General features: G+C 45.3%; 1 protein-coding gene across 4 annotated transcripts in view; it reads right to left on the minus strand.

The window, feature by feature from the left end:
- The window catches only part of DNM1L (dynamin 1 like), a 1039542-nt gene that overhangs the window by 534476 nt on the left and 483587 nt on the right, over positions 1-21479 (minus strand). For all 4 annotated transcript variants that reach the window (XM_069628197.1, XM_069628195.1, XM_069628196.1 and 1 more), the window contains one exon: positions 2688-2777. In XM_069628197.1, the coding sequence (XP_069484298.1) occupies positions 2688-2777 (90 nt within the window). The remainder of the gene's footprint in view (positions 1-2687; positions 2778-21479) is intronic.

Below are 21479 nucleotides of genomic sequence, written 5' to 3' on the forward strand. Positions count from 1 at the left end.
GATGTGAGTGGGACTCGGATGAGCTCTGCAGTGCCACGCTGCGGATGCAATACGCGCAGATGCGTCCCAGATCGTAGCACATATGGAGCGGTCGAGGCTGCCTCTCTCTTCTCTTGGAGCCTCAACGTCTTAGGGATGTGGATTGGTGTCCGGTAGGATCCCGGGTAAGAGATATGCTTTAGAGTCCCACTGAGGTCAACCAGAGCCCGGGCACCATCCACCGGGATCCTCCTCCGCTCTGCTACAGGGCACTTCGAGATTCTCCTACTGCGTGAGCCTGGGCAAGCCGCAATACCCCTGGGACCTGCTGTTGGGCTTCGGGCAAACGGTACCTTTCATTAGGGCAGTGCGGGATAACTAGGATCAGGTTGTTCGGCGGCTTGTGCTGGTGAATTTCATATGCCTGCACCTCCCCCACTCCGGAGCTTCGTGTAGATTGGGGCGGTGGAAAACGGAGGCTGGAGACAGCGTTTTCACATACTGCGCATAGGGCCAGCCAGGAGCTCCTAAGAAGACATGCCGCTCGCGGCAGCTCCAAGCCACGCCCCCAATGATTTCCATTTTAAGAATTATGTTTTGGGTCACAATGCTTTGCCACAACTTAGAAATGTCAGAAGAAATAAAGTTCATTGTCAGATTCAATGAAACAACTTCTGGCAAGGTAAAAGAACCACAACGTTTGACAGCAGTTCTTAAGACTTTATAACATTATAAATCACTGCCAGGATGACTTTACAGCAGCACTGAGTCTACCTGGGCAGCTCATCAGGTTAACCTCTGGAAGAATTCATCATGCCAGTCCACTCTCCTGCCCCACAGTGCTCCACACTCAATTGGGCTTCTGTAGTTTCAAATCTACAGACGACCAAATGTTGTATCACAGCTTCAACAGTTTGCAACCTTGTGACCTTTAACAGCTTTTCAGAAAAGACAATTTTCACATAAGTGCACCTCAACACCTAGAGGTAGGCAAGGCACTCTTCCTCTAAACATTCACCTTTCAAAAGGGTAGCCTCTTTGCCATTTTTTGTCTTTCTGCCACATAAACCAATATTGCCCATAAGGATGTAATTCGGCTTTTCTTTTGTATCGCTTTGGCAATGTGAGCTATATCAATATTTAGGTAATATTTACAATCAGCAGATTTCACCTTTTCATAACTTTGCATCCGCCCTTTTGCTCTCTGCCCACTAAAGTTGCTTACTTGTATGTCTGGCGTTAGTCTCTTTTGGATGAGGACAGTACTTGCACAACTCTGGGCTTGTGCAATGCTTGTTCCCTTTTCCTCACAATTTGATGTTCAGTCACTTAACTTCAGTGATACCTCAACTTCAACCACTTCACAATGTACTCTTTGGATAACCTTTTACCTCAGTTACTTTATAAGCAAACATGATCAGTCTTTCATATGTTGAAGTTTAAGACTGAATTAACTTCATTTTACTCTTAGGCAAATTCTATGGGAAGAGTTCTCATTGGCAAGTGCTACTTTTATAACTTCCCATTGTCCGACAATCAACAGTCTGTTTCACTGCTTTCACTCGTAAGTGAGTGTTTTTGCTTGACTTCAGTTGCCTTCCTTTGTTCACGCAAGTGCTCAGAACACTCAGTCACACTCACTGTCTTCTGTATTGCTCCATTTGCAGTTTGCAGGACTTTGACTGCTTCAGGCTTCGGTTTGGCACAGACCCTTCCATTGTGAAGGTATCCACAACCCCGCCATGCAGTCACTAAGCTTCTCTCATACTGGGACCCTCGTTGCATGCCTACACTCAGCAACGGTCCCCAACACGCGCCTGGCTACGCACATCTACCGCTGCACACCCTCCGCAATCAGATTTTGGGGAAACGGGATCCTCTCAGGACAGGCAGCTGAAAGCTCCTTGGGTAAAGTCCAGGCATCCCTTCTTTTCACCCTCTTCTGCGTGGATTGCCAACACTGCGCTCGGCTTCCCTCAAGCATGGGTCATTAAGCTTAACAGGCCAACTATTACTACAACATTGCTCTTTGACCCTCTTCCTCGTCCTAGTACTTCGGTAACTATGGGACTTTTAGTACCAACCAATAGAATTAGGCTTTGTCCATTTTCTAATTTTAAATGCATATCTATTTTTCTTAAATGCATTTAAAGAAAAATCACAAAAGCATACTTGAAAAGAGGAAAGCAATTTGTTTAAGCCATTATGTATAGGTTTCCTTTCACCATACCTCTGGGAGTAAGGGGGGTTTTTAACCTCAGAGGTTTCAAACAGTCTTTTTTTCCTTGGGGCATGTAAAGATGTCACACCACTTTTACCCACCCCCACAGGCTTAATACGCAATTTAAATACATCATAACGACAATCGCCATTACAAGTTTTGGCATCTTTAAGAGGCTCTTCCCTTTCAAAGGTAAATACTGTCTCATATCCCACAGGATCTCCTCACCACCCTCTACTCCCAGTTTATCCTCTTGCAGTACACCACCCCAAGGTCCGGAACAGGAGGAGTCTGCCTTTCCCTGGTCACCTGGGAGGGGACCTTCAGACAGGGTTTTAGTGAGTGATCCACAGGGTTCATCACAGTACATAAGAGAATATCATCTATGCTCACACACACAGAACACAACCACATTAAAAAGGCTGTAAAGGTTACATGCACAACAAACAGTCGTTCAGCAGTCAGTAAAACAACCACTAGACCTTACCATTTCATTTGTCACTGGTAATCTTTTCCTCAGAAGGCAGGTTACTACTTCAACAATGGCATCATGTAGTTTAGGGAACCTCAGAAGCTCCTAAAAAATAAAAGCATAATTTAAACCTTGTACGGAAAATAGCATAATTTGCTTATAATTTATTTTCTTAAAGTATGTGACATGGACAAAATGGATAAATAAAAAAATACATGGTTTGTTCTACTACCAAGAGCATCAATACAGGGTACCATTGAAACATTAGATTCTAAATGCTTTCTGGTCTATAAAGTGGGCAGCACTTCAAACATTCAAGCCGACCATGAACTTGCTACACTCAACTCCTTCCTTGCTTCAAATCAATCATAGGAAAGTATCTAAATGTGGTATTGAAATGTAGGGCTTGTGTAGCTGCAGCAAACTAGGAATAGCTGAAAATAAGTATTGAGGGTTCTCAGATTACACCCACAGAGCTGCTTATCGAGAAATCGGACGGGACCTATAACTGACAGATTGCATTTCCATTATGCTCTGGATTGAAACCGGACTGAACCATCAAGAATGCCGATCTTGAAAAAGCCTACCTGGTCTCCTTGCATTGACAAAGGTCTTCGCTGTTCCATGTCTCGGGAGGATAGCCCTGCGACAACGTGCTCGCCTTGGAAGCAAGACATGAACCACCACAGGTTCGATCCCCGGGTCCGCGCTTAGAAACCTCTGGGTATTAAGCGAGTTATAAATAATCTATCATATCATATCATGTCTTTCATACACGGGAAACCTAATTAATGTTAAGTTAGTCACATTCTGAATAGCTCCTTGGAAAACCCAGGTCACATTAAGAGCATAGTGACCAGTATTCTACTGAGCAGCAAAATAGGATTTTCATTAAAAAAAAAATTAGGCTTTTGGGCCGTTGGGCAAAAGAGGCTATATAAAATGCCCCAAAAGAGGCTAGCTTATCTAAAAGGGACACCAAAAAATATAGGAAATCTATGATAACTTAGTGACAATTTGCATATGAAAATGTAAAAAATAAAAAAAGGAGGAATGGAAGACTAGATCTAGATCATTTGATTTGGCTCATAAGTGCCACTGCAGTAGCACCAGAATAAAACAAAACCAATGGTATAGTTAATAGCAGGGTGGACTTCTTTGATGGCATTTGAGGAAAACAGTTCTTTGTCATGTGTATCCAGCCTGTTAAGTCAATCATTTTTCCCATTACAAAGAAGGCACATCGAAAAAATGCTGTAGTGAGGCGAATCTGGGAAATTCGTCCCTTAGGAGGAACCACTCCCTGTGAGGCTAAGGAGGTGAGCCTGCTAAGCAAGACCCTCCCCCCCTAGGGGTCTGGGAAAGCGGGACCTCACTGGGAGTGACTCCCCTCTAGGGGACAAAGACTACCATTCCTATATGGAACTCCATATGAAAAATACTCTGGATATATTGCAGTGGAAAAGACTGCTGTTGCTTCTGTTTGGCATTCAAACCCCATTCACATTACTTTCCAGTTCTTTGGCTCAAGGTAATGCTGCAATTCCCTTGAACCCAGAAGCGGACGAGAAACAGCACGCCCCTTTGAAGTACGGCAGAGAATACAGAGAAAAGGAACCGTGAATGGAGGAGGCGGAGGGGCAGAGATGTGCTACACCGCGGAGCCAGCGGTGGCATGGAGAAGGGAAGAGGAAACACACCGGAACACCGGCACCAAGGAGGGCGATATAGATGGAAGCAGTGACGATGGAAGAACTTACCTGGTGGCGTGACCACGCTGCAACAGTGGTGGGTCTGAGGCTAGCAAACCAGGGTCAATAACAGAGCAACAAATCCTCTGCTCTCAGTGTGAGGATCACTGAAACTGCTGAGACGGGCAGAAGGATAAAAGATGCATGCGCCAGAGACGCCATCACACTAGAGCACACACAAAGGCAGAGAAGGTACAAGGGTTGATCAGCGTGGAGGGTAGAGAATTGAGTTACACAAAGAGAAATAAGTAATCCAAAAGGACCAAAGGGGCCTGCAGAGTCCCAAAGCGATAAGAGGCATTGTTACCAGAAGGGAACCTGCAGAGTTCAAGCTATACAAGGCACAATATATGGGGAAAGAAAAGGTCCAAGTTGGTGGAAACTGATAAAGGTATAATTCCACCCCTTCAAGAATATGAGAGATTTGGGTTTGTATAAAGACAATTTTTCCGGGGGAATTTAAAAAGACTTCCACACCTTTCTTTTGTGAACTATTAAGAACGCCCATTTGTCCTTAGACCAGACTTGGGAGACCTTCAGCTAACACTGGCCGGACAAAGCAAGAACTGGGAGGCTACGACTCTAGCTCACGTTTAAGTTTTTTCATTTTTTATGTTTAATCATTTTTATTAGGCAGGTTCATTTACATTTGAAACAGGCATAAGTCAAAGAAAATGTTTATATTTTTTAGGTTGGAAAGTCAGTTAAATCAGTTAACAATGGTATAACAGGTTTAATACAATAAGTTAAAACAGTTAAATTGACAGTTGATTAAAAGACCTACAGGGGGACAGACTGGACAAGAAATGATAGGAGAGATAAATATAGGGGTTTGATAATGTTTAAGCATAGCAATTTTGATGCTACATGGTTGAACATCACTATTCAGTATTGAGTTATTGGATAAAAACATTCAATTTTCTGTTGAATTTATGTAAACCATCATCTACAGTAAAGGCGTGACATTTTTCAATGCGGTGGATGGAGCAAATGGAGTTCCACAAAGTTTTGAAGGACAAATTAGAGGCATTTTCCAATTAAAAGTAGTATTATGGTAAGCAAGGCTAATGCATAAATTAAATAAGGTAGGTGATTCAATATGCTGCATATAGGGATTAACAATAGTGCCAATGATAATGTTGCATAAAGACATATGTTTTTTAAAAAGAAATATTTTTTGTAGACAAATACACATTTGTTTCCCAAAATGCATGTTTAGGTTTTTTTCTAAAGTGGTAGGGCCAAAAAGTGAATAGGATTTGGACTGAGGACAATCTTTTGATTTTGTCAATTGATGAGCACCCTTAGGTTAGTTTGTAGACAGGGAAAATCCCTCATAGCAATAGGGACAGTTATGCATTTTTCCTAATAAGTTAAAATAAAGACCTTCAAATGTTAACCCCAAGTTCGACTCTTTCTTCTGGTTCACCATAGTAGATAATCAGAAAGAAAATATATCATGTACTTCTTTATTAACACACATTAATATCTTTAACAGACATTAAATGCAAGGTAAAAGCATGTTAATGAGGTTATGCTGTAATTACCACCAAGTGGTAGATAACATGCGTATGTAGTCCGTCATTCATTTCTATGATTTCACATAGGTAAAATAATAGCATTCAAGATAGCGGCGCATTGAAAGAACATGTACTTATCAGGCTGCGTATGGCACTTCTCCTTACACTAAACAAGGGACATTTAATATTGGCTAAAATAAATTCCTTTTGTTAAATAATTAGAATGACATAGTATTTAGGACAACAGGATCTATTTACTGTCTAGTATGTTTATTTTAATATAGGAGCACACAAACAAAATGTTTAACAAAAAATGAAACTATCGTAAGATTCGGCATTCTGTTTTAATAAACAGAAGATTCTCATTTGACCCCCAATTTTATGCAAAAAAAAAGCAGAACAGTAAGAACACGGCAGAGTTTTCATAAATGCTATCACTTTGTTTTCAAGTTTCCATAGCATGAGAAACTGAAAACGAAAGTTGCTGCAATTATGAGTACTACGGCAGCTTCCAGCGAAGTATTCAAAATTGCTGAGACTTTCGTTTGAAGTCTCCCAGGCTCCCCCGGCAAACGAAAGGTGCAGCAATTATCAATACAACAACATTGTATTTATAATTGCTGTTACTTTTGTGTTAGTTCTCCCATGCTCCCCCGGCCCTGGAGACTCAAAGTGAAAGCACAGGCACTTCTAAATATCTCTCTGCACGCCTTTCACGGTCGGGAAAGCAGGCAAAAGAAGAAAAGAAAAAAACTCACTCTGAGAACACGCAGGGGCTGAGAACATTCTCTGGTCTCTGGGTGTAATAACCAAAAGCTTCCAGTAGGGGGCTTTTGCTTTATTATTGCAGCGAGAACAGAGCTCAAATTAAGCCAGGAGGCTCCTTCATTTCACAAAATGGATGTCTCCTAATGCTTAAAATGTCTGACTTTGAGCCTCATTTACTTAAAGTTTTACATACAAACTTTCTTTAAAAATATTATTTATATATTTTTGAATATGGACCATCTTTTAAAATAAAATGTTCCACTCCTCTAAGATCATCGTTGATGTCTACTTAAATGGCACCATCTTGGTCCAGAGCCCTCAGGCCATCTCCTCTTTGATAGACGCTTCCCTTGCCTGATCAACTTCCTTTCATCTCAGACTATCCCTTCTTACCCCTCTCTGGCTCCTCTGCTGCCTCCTTACTCTGCCACCTCTATGGGACCCCTGATATTTCTCTGGCCACCCTGCTGCCTCCCTCCTCTGCCACCCCTCTGGCACTCTTCTCCCTCTCCAACTACACTGCCTTCTCTTCCTTCCTCCTATGCCCATCCTCAGGCACCTCCAACACATTGGCAAGGTGTACCTCTGGTCTGTACCCCTCCCCTGAAGTCCTTCAAATATGGCAAGCTACTCCACAAAACTACTCTCAACTCTCGTTCAGCTGTCAAACACTCCTCTGCCATCTCCTAGAAGAGCTTAATTTGGATGTACTCCGTCTCACTGAGACTTGGTTCACGGCCAGCTTTGTTACAAGCTTCGACACTCTCCTTCCTGATGGCTACAAGATCCTCCCCGAACCCAGAACCAACCGTCCCTGTGGGGAGTGTAGCCTTGATTTTCCCAGAGTGGATCCCTGCTTCTATCATACCAATGCAGCACTACTCCTTTGAATGCCTGGTCTGCAGCCTCTCCATCTCTCCTGGCACCTCTCACTGTGGGCACTATCTACAGGCCACATGGCCAGGTCGCCCCCTTCCTCTCAGTGGGCTGACCTCTCCTCCTCACTCCTCACGACTTCTCCCCCAGGACATGAACATCCACCTGGATGCTACCAACCCTTCTTCAGGACTCTTTCGCAGCCTCTACGATTCCCTCTACTCTTCCCTCTGGCCCGACTCACTCTGGAGGGCACACCCTGGATGTTCTGATCTCCTCGGACCTCCCCATCTCTAACCCTCTCACCACTCTCTCTTGGAGTGATCACTTTCTCCCCACCTCTCTCTTCCCTGCAGGTCAAGCAGACTCCAGCACTGCCACCTACCTTCTTGGTCATCCGACCCATGAAGCGTGCGTCAGTTGAGGCTTTTGCCGCTACTTTTTCTCCTCCTGCACCTTTGGCTGACTCACCCAGATAGCCCTCCATCTCAAACACTCTGGATGTCCTTGCCCCCGTCATGAGGATCCGCTTGAAGCCCAAATCCAAGTGAAACTCTTGATAAAATTCCGACCTTGCCGCTCTTGAACGCAAGTCTAGGGCGGCTGAGAGTAAGTGGAGGGCCTTGGGCGCACCCCGTCAAACTGTCCTGCCACCTGCTCCAAAAGCAGTACAGACTCTGTCCTCTCTAAAATGAGTGCCTACACCCAAGCACACATCTCTTTGGCATCCAACAACTCGGCCGAATTTTTCAAAATCTGCAAGCAGCTGGCCAATCCTGCTGCAGTCTCTACCTCTCCCGTTTCCTCCCAGGCCCTCTGCACAGCCTTGTCCTCTCATTTCACTACTAAAACTGAAGACATATGGTCCACCCCATCTTCGTCTACCTCCTCTTCCTCTTCCTCTTCCTCCTCCTCCTCCTCCTCCTCCTCCTCCTCCACCACCACCACTCCTTGGTCGTCAGCGGCCGTCTCTCCTCCTTTCGCCTGTTCACCCCAGACGATGTTTCTAGACAAGTCCGATCTATGAAAGTCTCATCAAAGCAGGTTCCCCCCCGCTCATCCAGAACAGTCAAGGACCACATCGACACCCTTGCTCCAGCCTTGGCCGATTTCTGCAATCACTCCTTTGCCACTGGAACTCTCCCCCCCCCCCTTCAAGAACTCCCTTGTGCACCCTCCTGCCTCTACTCTTTGACCTTTACAACTTATCCAGAACAGGACTGAGACTTGCCCTTGGCCTCAAGCCCAGGGACTGTATCTCTCCAGCTCAGAAATCTCTTCACTGGCTCCCCATGGCTGCAAGGACCAACGTCAAAACCCTCTGCATTGTCCACAAGGCTATCTGGGCCCTGGGACAGCTCTACCTCCACCTTTCTCTTCCAAAACATCTTCCATCTAGAGCTCTCCACTCATCCACCTCCAACTCTGAGGAGAAGACTTCTACAAGCAGAGAGTTGGGGACAGATCTATCTCCTCAGCTGGGGCCTCCCTCTGGAACAGCCTCCGCCTGCTTCTCCCAAACTTGAGCAGAACCACCTCCGGTTCCAGAAGCAACTCAAGGCCGTCCTTTTTATTTTCGCTTTCCCTCTCCCTCTCCCTCTCCCCTGCTAATGCTTCCGACTGCTCCACGCACTGGTCACCCGATCACCCTGTGAACTCTGGCCCAGGCTCCTGGCATGTCCAGTTGCCCTTTCACTGCCTCCAGGCTCCCCCACACATGTATCTGCAACCCTACAGTCCCTTCTCTCTGCACTTATGAGCCACCCGCTGGCTGCATTTGAGTTAACTGCACTTCCCCTTTGCCCTCTACTCTGGCACTTCTCCCAGTCCCTCTTCCCTGCACAAGGCCTAGTAAGATCGTTTTGTCCTGCTGTGTTTCCACCTCCTCGTCTTGCCACACCTGGAAACACTTGTGCACAAGTGTGTTATAAATGCCACATCAAATATTATATCATGTAACTGAAGGAAATCATTGTTTTCCTTGGAGAAGAGAATATATTGGGCATATCTGCTTTTGTACTTGATAGCTGTACATACATGCATTTCAACAAAATTTCAGAATAAAGAAATGTTTTCATTTTATACAAAGCGCAGAGGTAAACTTAATTCAAAAATATTTTGATTACAGTGTGTGGAAGCGAACTTAGAAACAGGCTAAAATTAAATGAAAAAAAACAGATTCAGGTTTTGCATTGTACAATTAATATGATAAGGCCATATAAAAGGCATCTATAGTCAGGTATTTAGATAAGTTACCTGCTTGCATAATACAAATCAATTTGTCAGCACTAGATGCCACAGAACCCATTTTGAAATGGCTTCCACTGGATATGTTGCGGACATGGGTTTTAGTCTACCTTCTTAATTGCTATAGAGGAAACCTATTACAGCCATTTAATGTTCATTGGTTATTGGTTATTAGCAAATATACATATGACTATAACATACCTGTAATCATCTTTCTGATGCTTGTATCTGCTTAGATTCACATGATTTTCATAGGCTGACATCTTTTGGTTGGCGCAGAGTATTACATGATTTTTTAATTTTGAAATAGGTTGTCGACAGGGCGTTTTTGTAATACTATACCATTAAAATAAGGGTAAGAAGAGCCTGATTCCCAACCTGGACCTCAAGGCTAGGGTTAAGTCAACAAAACAAGGTGGAGCAGTGGAAGAGGAATTATTCATATCGATATACGTTGTCTTTTTACAAATACTGACAACTACTTTTCTGAATGGCAAAGCAAAAAACATGTAAAATACATAACAGATTTTAAAAATGTTTCCTATAAATTCCAGGACTATATATAAAGGATAAACCATAGCCCCTTTCACTATTTCACCATCATTCATTCACTTTCATACTGGTTTGCATACATACAAAATAACTACTTTCCTTCTAACCGTCTTGGGTTAGATATTGCTGTTACACCCATTTTTAATTTAGATCTATTGTCTCTTCAAAACATCGGAAGAAGATTCGATCACACAGGTTTAACACGTCTACATATGTTTCAGTTGTCTCTGGACATTAATTTCAGTCTTTAAATACAGAAACCTTCAGGACGAAAAACAGACAGGAAACTATCTTTGGCCTGTCTCATAGGTATGGGGAGCCATGATACCTATAAAAACAATTAAAAACATTTCTGGTTGGCCACCAGGGGGTGCACGGATGAGCAGCCTCTCCGTGTGAGCTCTACTACCGCAGGTCCAAGACGAGACTGGAGCCCCCGTCTTACAACCCCCCCCCCGAAAACAAACAGGAGAGGTCGCCTGAAGACCCACACCCCAACCCCCCAGGAGGAAACGTGATGAAAATCGGACCCAAAAAGGGAACGAAATCGGCGTTTGATAGTGCGCCATATAAGAAGTGTGGAAAGCGAAAGTGAAACCCGCCGACATCAATGCGCTGGCCAGAACATGGTGTCCCATGGATAGGCATCTTAATACACGGCTCACCTGACACCTTCCTTCGCCCCCTTCTGTGCCCCCTGTTTGACCGGAGAGTGAGGAGGTACATGGACGGAGACCCCAGCACGCCCAGAGAAATGCCCCTGCTGCGGATCCCTGCCCGCGTGTGCTGAGGACTTGGAAACGGGGCTCCACCCGGCAGGGCGGCACCCTGTGAGCAGACGCCCCCAACCCTCCCAAAGGTCTGGGAGCCCCCCGCAGCACCAGCAACCCAACTCTCCCCCGCCGAACAAGCAGAGCCCCATCAGCAGGTCTGCCGTGTGCGCCGCCTGAGCAGGGGTGCCGTGGGAGGAGGGAGAGAGCCCATAGCATTGACCGCCTCGCCTGAAAGCCACTACACAGCAGCCGGCCAGCACACTACGCGCACTGAACCCACGGCGCATATGAAAATCTTGTAGGGTATCTTTCAACCAAGAAAGCTCACAGGACGGCGTAACTAAACGATTAAGGAAACAAAAGTGCAGACGTTATAACACCACAGCTCCCACCTTCTGCCCAGGACTCTCATGGGAAGCAATTGAGAAGTAAGCAGAGGCAAGGCGGCATACTGCACCCAAAAAGCCACCTCAGGCGAATCTACAATAGTGATAACCACCGGAACCATTACAACATCCCCTCATTATCTAAGATCCTGATCCTGCATCAGCAATATAGAAAGGAGACCACCCAAATTGCCAACCAAGAGCTCTCACACAGCCCCCCAAGGATCCTTCACCAACGCCTGAACAAAACGGGGCACACCACAGCACCCAGAGGGAAAACACTACATCTGGACCAAGGCTCCCACCCAAAATACATGAAGAACAACGCTCAGGAGGGGGCAGTACACTGATCCCCCAACTAAAGCTGTCCACCGCAGAACCGTAAGGTGATCTCAACGACATTTGGCCACAAGGACAGAGCAAAACTCAAGACGAGGAGACCTGCGCCCCCCCTCTTCCACCTCCACCGCATATGGTGGACCCCACCCCCAGCCAACATCCTGGAATCACTCTGGGGTCATCCGAATATACTGTAGTGCGGAGGGTTGGGGCCTCCCCAACCTGGGGCGTGTGCCTCCTCTGCCACAGTGACCACCCCATGAACACTAAACTGAAGTTAGCCAGATACGCTTAGGAACCGCTTTTATCACCACCAGAGAACAAAGACAAAGACAATGGACACCTCCGAGACTGGTGCAGGAGCCACCAAAGGTGATATCGCTGCCCTCCTGACTGAAATAACATCCATGGGGGCCAACCTAGGCGGTAAAATAGACAAAACACAGAGAATGGACAACATTGAGGAAAGACTGGAAGGAGTTGAAAACAATCAGGCCTCCATAGACACCCTCGAGACCCAAATAGACCTCAGAATACGGGAAATTGAGAAGAGGGAGGAGGAATTCTGACAAAAAATTGATGATTTAGAAAACTGCGAGTGGAGAAACAACCTACTGCTTCTTCGGCATTCCAGAGCACGAAGGTGAAACACAGGAAGACCTCAAGAAAACAATCCACGACATCAAAATCTTGACGGCAGACGAAGACAATGATGAGCCCAAAACAGAGAGAATACACAGTGCCGGAGGACCTGCTGGGGGCCCAAGATCAGTCCTCGCCAGAGTCCACCGATACCAGAACAGAACCAGGATTCTAGAAAAGGCTAGAACCGGAGGCCCCCTCACTCTGGGGGGAGCCCAGATAACCATCTTCCAGGACCTATCCTCCCTCACCCTGGCACTGAGTCGCCTTTGCAATCCACTAACGAAATGGCTCAAGGAACAAGGCACTAGATATAGATGGGATACCCCTTCTCCCTCACATTCGAGCACGGAAGCAAGAGAATACAGCTAAGATCAGAAGAGGAGATCTGAGACTGTATCGCGGAACTCCTTGGAACAGGCCCGAGAGAAGATGACCGACGGGAACCCGAACAAAGTTGGATGCGATGGGAACTCCAGGGACCAAGGAGAAAAATAGTGAAAGAATCAAGAAATTATAGGCGAAGTAACAACACACCAGACAATCACAAATGAAACCAAAGTGTCAGACACCTGTACTCATAACTCAGGGTTGGAACAAGACAGCACAAGCAACCGTCAAGAAAGAAAGACAATCAACACTTCCTTGACACAAGGACGAAAATATGGATAGACCCACCCTGGGGGAAGCGGTGAGAGGACTAGCTAAAGACACTGCAACACGACACGATTCACTGCATATCCTTTCACGAAAGTTAATGTTGAGTATTAAGCATTGGGGGAGGGACGAGGGGGCTCTAATTGTTAAAGTGTTTATATTTACCACGGGGACCGAGCGGTAACTGTTCCCACAGGTGGTCCGACGTTGGACTGACAGTTCTTACTCAGTCCGATTCGAACGCCACCAATCAAAGATGGAAGCCCACGACAGAAGTGGGCATGAAGGGGAACAAGAGAGGCGGGAAGGAAATGTTAATTTGTTATATCGAGTGTGGGGGGGCGGGGGAAAATCAAGACAACGTCACTCAAGAAGGTCAGGCACATCCTACGAAACACTAACCCCATTGGCATCCAGCAATATAGAATGGGACCCAGCAAATAAACAGAGAAAACACATCAATGGCCGTTAACTACAATACCACTGGCGATGGGCTCGGCAAGATTAAAATCGGAACATTAAACGTCAAGGGACTTAACTCCCCCACCAAGAGGTCATTACAGAATAGGGAATTCAAAAGGGCAGACCTCGATATACTCTTCCTACAAGAAACCAGGTACATCAAAGTGGAAGAAAGAAAAGTCCTGTACACCAGGTCAGGAACTGAACACTGGGGCTCAAGCCCACTCCGGAAAGCCGGTGTCGGCATCCTAATGAGCAAACGACTTCAATTCAAAGTCCAAAAAACCTGGGCAGATGTGAGCGGAAGAGCGATGGTACTGGTCGGTAACGTACTGGGCACGACCATCACACTGGCCTCCATATACGCCTGCAATTCCGGACAATCAAGGTTCCTCCAACACACAGTCCCAAAAGTGATGATCGAAACAGAAGTTGAAGTGATCCTAGGAGGCGACTTCAACATGTGGGCAGACCCGGCACTAGACAGACAAGCCGGTAACACCAAGGCGAGCGACCCGCCAGAGGCTGGCCGCTCAGAACTATTAGACATGATGGACTTGTACAAACTCAAAAGATACATGGCGGCATATGAACCCCCACCAAAGAGGCTATACATTCTACTCTGCTCCGCACGCCACATACACCAGAATCGACTACATATATCACACCAGAGTTAATGGAGGCACTGTCCACATCCAAAATATCTCCAATAACGTGGTCGGACCATGACATGGTCACAATCACCCTCAACCGGATAATGCTCCCTTGTAAAAGCTCAAAATGGCGCTGCAACAAGACGCTCTGGAAAGACTCAATATTCCGAGAACTGGCGAAGGACATTGCCGAATACTTTGAGCGGAACACCGGAGAGGTCTCAATGAACATGGTATGGGAAGCAGGGAAGGCCACGTCGAGAGGGGTACTGATCAAGGAGGAAGCAGCAAAGAAAAGGGAGCGCCAATTGATAGAAAATAAGGTTAGAAACGAAATAGCGCACCTAGACCTCAGCGCCCAAACGGCTGATGCACAGAGAGAAGAGAAAATAGCAGAGGCAACCAGGAAAAGAGGTGAACTGCGACAACTGGAAACCGACCAGATCATGTGCAAACTTCAACATCTGAATCAGAAACACTGAGAAAGGAGACATAGCTGGTGCGCTACTCGCAGCTAGGCTCTGCGGACAATGCAAAGAAAGATGGACATCTACCATAGAAAAAGAGTATGATCCCCACGGGGATCTCTCCCCCAATATCCTTGAGGCCTTCGCCGACTTCTATGAAAATCTATACACCTCTGAGACCACACACAATGAGAGCGTAATCACAGAATATATGGACAAAGCGTCCATTCCAAGACTAACAATGGAAATAGCACAAGCCCTTGACACCCCCATCACAGAGAAAGAAGTAGAAGATGCGATCAAAAGACTCCCAACTGGGAAAGCTCCTGGGAACGACTGCTATACGACAGGGTTCTATAAAACTTTCATTGAGACCCTCCTTCTGTTTATGGTTGAACTTTTTAACAACATCCTCCAAACCGGTTCAGCCCCTGAATCATTCTCAGAGGCACTCATCACAGTCACCCCTAAAGAGGGCAAAGACCCCAAACAATGCGCCTCTTACCGCCCCATTTCCCTCCTGAATATAGACGCCAAGATCTATACACAGGTCGTCACCGTGTGGCTGGAAACACACATGCCAGCTATCATTCACAATGACCAAGTCGGATTCATCCTGAGCAGACAGGGAGCAGACTCCACCTGCAAGACCCTTCACCTCATACACGAGGCAAGGAAAATGCTGAACACACCCGCATTACTGTCCATCGACACTGAGAAAGCTTTTGATAGGGTCGAATGGCACTTCCTGGAAGCAACACTAAAAAAATAGGCCTTGGCCCGTCCTCCGACGAGGAATCAAAGCAATGTACACAGCACCCTGGGCATCCGTAACAGTGAACTCTCAGTACTCCCGCTGGTTCCCTCTGAGCAGAGGCACGAGGCAAGGGTGTCCCCCCCCCTCGGCAATATGGTTCGCACTTTCACTGGAACCTCTGGCCCAAATGCTCAGGGCAGACCAACAAGTCGAAGGCATGCGAGTTCAAGGAAGAGAATACAAGTTGGCCCAATACACCGATGATATACTACTACACATACAGAACCCGATGACATCAATCCCCCAAGCAATGCAACTCAGAAGAATATGGCGCACTATCAGGTTTCAAAGTCAACAGAATCAAATCCATTCTCTTTCCTCTACAAGAACCCACCACAACCCAGAAAGAAGAATTCAACCGATTAGGCCTCACTGTCAGAGGTCCCACGCTTCGATATTTGGGCGCCAATCTAACGAGAAATGTCACAGATTTGTATGAAGCCAACTTTCCTCAACTCCTCGCCGCATTTAAAGCCGACCTCGCAAAATGGCGACCACTTACGATCTCCTGGATGGGACGACTAAATGCCATTAAAATGGTCAGCCTCCCGCGCTTCTTGTATCCCTTTCAAGTCCTCCCTGTGTCGATCCCAGAAGACTTCTTCAAGCAAGTGAAAAAAGCAATAACCGGATTCCTATGGGAATATGGGAAAGGGAAAAACCCAGAATACCATACGAGACTCATTTTACCCAAAGACCAAGGAGTGGTCGGCCTTCCAGATATTGAACAATACTACCAGGCAACCCAGCTAAGAGTCCTTATTCCCCATTTGCGAGATAGAAAAGACCTGCAATGGGTACAGCTCGACGACAACAACAACCTCACCCTCGCCACACTCGGAATGGCTATGGGTCCCCAGACCACAACTTACACGAAGACTACGGGACCATCCAATACTCGGAAAGATATGGAACATATTGAAGGAGGGAAAAGGAATGAAGGGAGTGACCACATGGCCATCCCCCTTGAGCCACCTGTGGGCCCCAGGAGTCCGAAGCAATCCCAGAACACCCCAGATACCAAACCTGGTTCGACGCCGGACTCGAAAGGATTGGACAGCTATGGCGTGACGACAAATTCATATCAATCACAGACCTGGAGGAAGCCCTCCAGCTGCACCCAATACCGATTTTCCTCTACCTACACCTAAAAGGCATCCTCTCCAAACGCGAATGGAAACCCAAGATCCAAAGAGAACTAACCGCCTTCGAGAAAATTCTTGATACAACCAACACGAAGGCCTCATAGCACGCATGTACCGCACCCTGCTCAGTAAAGACCTGAACTCAAATCTTCGCCTCAAAGAGAAATGGGAGAAATACTTCAACAGAGAATTCAACCAAGCAGCGTAGGACACGATTTGCAAAACACTCAATTGCCGTACAATACAAGCTACATGCTATAAATTATTACATAGATGGCAGTACGACCCCCACAGATTATCGAAAACGTACCAGACCAACAACCCGAAATGTTGGCGACAATGCGGAATGAATGCCAACTATTGGCACATGTGGTGGGACTGTCCAAAGGTCCGCATATACTGGACCGAGGTGCTCGGATGGATAAAACAAATCGATGGCACTGAAAGACAAGTAACCCCCTCCTCACCCTATTCGGCCTTGAAGAGGAAGACGACAAACTAGTCAGGATAAGGGGACTCGCACCTCCATTAATATTAGCGGCAAGAGTGGGCCTAGCTATCAAATGGAAATCGCCACACCTCCAACAAAAAAAAAAAAGAATGGATAAATATTGCAACAAACCTATACAATGGAGAAAATCACGGCAGCCCTCCATGGAAAAGCAGCACGCCACAGAAAAATTTGGTGCGAATTTGCCGCTACATATATCCCAAGCCGAGGTCAAGACCAATCCATAGACCCGGAGTCAACGCAAATCACACATGTACAAGACTCTTAACCATCATATAATACCCCACTGGTGCAGAGACCCATCGCACAACACAAGCCCACATATGCCAAATGAAGAAAACGTCCCAGCTCGCATTAATGATTGTTAAAGTTTATGCCAACGACCAAGACATAATGGTCCAACCATCCTGGAGGGCGGAGAATGGACAAAATTAACTGAACGCAACAAGGGAAGGGAAAGTTAAATGTGTTGTTTGCACGTTTTTGTTTAATTATAATAAAACAGCGTGGTAACAATGTGAAGTTAAAATTGTACCAATTATGCATCACCTTTGCGTTGAAAACCTAATAAAACTTAAATTAAGAAAATATATATTTCTACATTTCTATATGAACCCTGTCAATTTTTGATTACAATAAATGTATTATATACCAACTTTTCACTAGTCATAGTCTGTCTCACCTTCACTATATATTTGGCAAAGGTAGATCAGATATATGGATTCAATCCGTGGCCCTGGACAAGTCTTAGATACTTTGACATGGGCCAACCTGGAGATTTAAAATACAAATACAATGGGTACCAGGTGCAATCTTGATCGAAGACAATTCAATATTAAAAAACAGATGTATTTATGTGCCTAAAATTACTTTCATAGGCCAGTCGGAAGAAACGTCAAACTTTTTTTGTGATTAGCTGAGTGTGTCTTTTTCAGAAAGTGTTCCTTCTCTGCAATGGATATGGAGCCTGTAGGATAATAGTTTAGTGTCAATTTGCTCCTATACTGTAGAGTGTTCATCAATACTCAGCTGATATTTTATACTTGCATAGTATGCTTTTCAGGGTCCAGAAAGGAAAATGGACCCACTTCATTCAAGTGTGTCAAACAACGAATGTTTGGAAATGCAAAACTGGTCCCATTTTTCTTGAGTCAATGGAAACCCTATAAAGACATCACAAGATGTAAGGTTAGACCCTATTGGGATTGAAGAGTGCACCTACTAAATTGCATCTCTTTATAACCTAATTATTTTGATTTGCGTAGTTTCTATACGCGCTTCATCATATCTCTTTTTTGCTGTCAGAGCGAGTGGGCTGACATGTATGCTTTGCGCAGTTCAGCATATCTTTTATAAATAATGCAAGGGCAAGCAAGGTAACGTGCACGCTAGATACTTTTCACAGGTGTTATCTTGCATTACTTTCTACTCACAGTTATAACCTAGTTCTTGAAATTTGCAGTTTTTATGCACGCTTCATCATATCTTTTGTAAATACTGTCAAAACAAGTAGGTTAACATACATGCTAGCGCGGTTCAGCATCTCTTTTATAAATAATTCGATTGAATCTCACAGATGTTTAGTAGAATTGTATATCTTGCATTGCTCTTTACTCACAGTGATGGACGGAGTTGTCACAGACATCGCAGCATCGTTTGGTTGATAATTCATAAAGGCACGAATCTAGGTGCGCTGGCGCTCAGAATTGGGATCGCCAGGATGTTCAAAGGAAGGACTTCACTCGCATGCTGCTCCTTACAGAGACACCTGCTGTGACACACGCAGATTTATACACCGCCCGTGCACCGGAATTCGATGCATAGTGATCGAAAAAGGACTACAGATTGCCTGAATGGAGCGACCATCTTTGAAAGATTTTCAAAGAAATTCAGAACTATGTGCATGGTATTGAATGTTGTTATGGCCTTATACAGTCATACTACATAGTCTGTTTTTTAGATTGCCTATTGCTTAGGCAATAATAACAGATGATTATGAACACATTTATCTGTTCCGACGGTTACTTTTGTAAAAAGTGTACATTTATACAAATGGGCAAGTGTCATGCTTTAACCCATCACATTGTTACTTAAAGGTAAATTGTCAGCTCATTTCTTGGTAATCAAATTATTCCACTCAACGGAAACGTTCAGTCCATGTTTCACCGTATCTAGGCTATAATTAAATTTTTGTTCGATCCTATGGAGTATGGAAGCCATATCTCCTCCACATGCCTGTACTTTTACATGTTGTAAGACGAACCATCTGAGATCCGTATCTTTATGTCCCATTCTTGAAAAATGGGAAACCACGAAAGAAGAAAAAACTTCTTGGGTTGAAGGTTTGGAGCTCTCAATCCATCAGGTGATTCTTTCCCAGCCAATCTATAACATTCTGTTATAGCCAAAATTATCCATCTAGATAATGTTTGTTTAGTTACCGCCAGTCCCAATTTGCGTACAGTGTACCCCACAAAAAGTTGATCACACCGACGTATTTTTTGCCAATCTTGAAATGTAGAAGCCAAGAGCTCTTCTGGGATATAGTCTATGTAGCCGCTCCTCTTTGCTTGCATGAGGAGGGGGGTAAAAAGTAGGTAAAGTTATATTTTGTGACAGATGAAAGCCCGAAACAATTTTTTGGTAAAAAAGATGGTTTAACTAAAAGATAGTGTGAGGAGGACCGCTAGAGAGCACCTGCAACTCACTTACCCTGCGGACTGATGTCAATGCTACAAGGAATATTGTTTTCAAAGTAAAGAGCCTTAACGGACAAGAGTGTAAAGGCTCAAACGGAATACATGTGAGAAATTTTGGAACTAAGTTCAAATTCCACACTGGAACCTGGAAAGGTATTGGTGGAAATACATTGTTTAACCCTTTCAAGAATTGAATTATTAAAAGGTATCTTGAAATAAGATTCTTCTTCTGAAGAGCGCTTAAAAATGGATAGCGCTGCTAAGTGTCCTTTTATCGTACCAACCTGGAGCCCCAGATTAGCTAAATGTAACAGAAAGATAATAGTGGGGTTATTATATTGAAATGGGTCCACATTCTTTTCTCTGCACCAGTTACTGAACTTATTGCAACAACGCCGATAGAGATTTGGTTGCTGGCCTTCTGGCCAAAAGCAAAACCTCCATCACGTCATCCAGAAGATCCCAATCCTTGTATCTCAACATCTCAGAAACCATGCGTGAAGGTGGAGTGTGTTGACCTCCGGATGGAGAACATGACCTTCCTCTCGCGAGAGAAGATCCTCTCTTCTTGGAAGACGTATTGGAGGGCAGATGGACATGTCCAGAAGGTCCGGGTACCACGTTCTCCTGGCCCAATACGGGGCAATTAGGATCATAGTTTTCCCGAACTTTCCCAACCTCCTTATTACCTGAGGGATCACAGGGACTGGAGGAAACGCATACAGAAGAGGAAACTCCCATTCCACTACGCATGCGTCTCCTAGAGCTCCTCTTCAGGGGAAATTCCCTTGAGCAGTACAGTTCGCACTTCCTGTTGACACTGGTTGCGAACAGATCCACCTGCGGGGTTCCCCAAAGGGCGAAGATCTCTTGAAGGACTTCCTGAGCTAGTTCCCACTCGTGGGAGACTGTACTCTGCCTGCTCAGAGCGTCCGCTGCTGTGTTTTGCTCTCCGGCTAGATGAATTGCATAAAGAGAGATCCCTTCTTGTATTGCCCAGAACCAGAGTTGCATCGCCTCTCTGCACAGCGGCAGTGACCCCACTCCTCTTGTTGAGGTAGTACATGGCCACTGTCTTGTCCGTCATTATCAAGACATTATTTCCCCGTACAGAGGGCAGGAAGGCCTTCAGCGCTAGTCTGATTGCCCTCAACTCCAAAAGGTTGATGTGAAGTTTGGACTCTGATGGAGACTAACAACCACCGATTGTCAGATCGTTGGTATGGGCTCCCCACCCTGTGAGTGAGCCGTCCGTCACTACTGTTATCTCCGGCCATGGTTGCCAAAAAGATTCTTCTCTGAGAATATGATGGCTGCAAGCCCACCATTGTAGATCCTGTGCTACTTTGGCTGGAACCTGCAACAGATCTGACATTTCCCCTGAGAATTGAGACTATCGAGTTCTGAGAGCCCATTGAAGGGGTCTCATTCTCAATCTGGCTTCTGGCACCAGAAAAATGCAGGATGCCATCAGACCGAGCAACCCGAGAAAATCGAAGGCCGGAAGATACTGGGCATTCTGGAATCTTGTTACCATCTGCA

The sequence above is a fragment of the Ambystoma mexicanum genome, chromosome 12 (assembly GCF_040938575.1).
Source record: "Ambystoma mexicanum isolate Mex_15411 chromosome 12, UKY_AmexF1_1, whole genome shotgun sequence".
NCBI classification, from domain to species: domain Eukaryota; kingdom Metazoa; phylum Chordata; class Amphibia; order Caudata; family Ambystomatidae; genus Ambystoma; species Ambystoma mexicanum.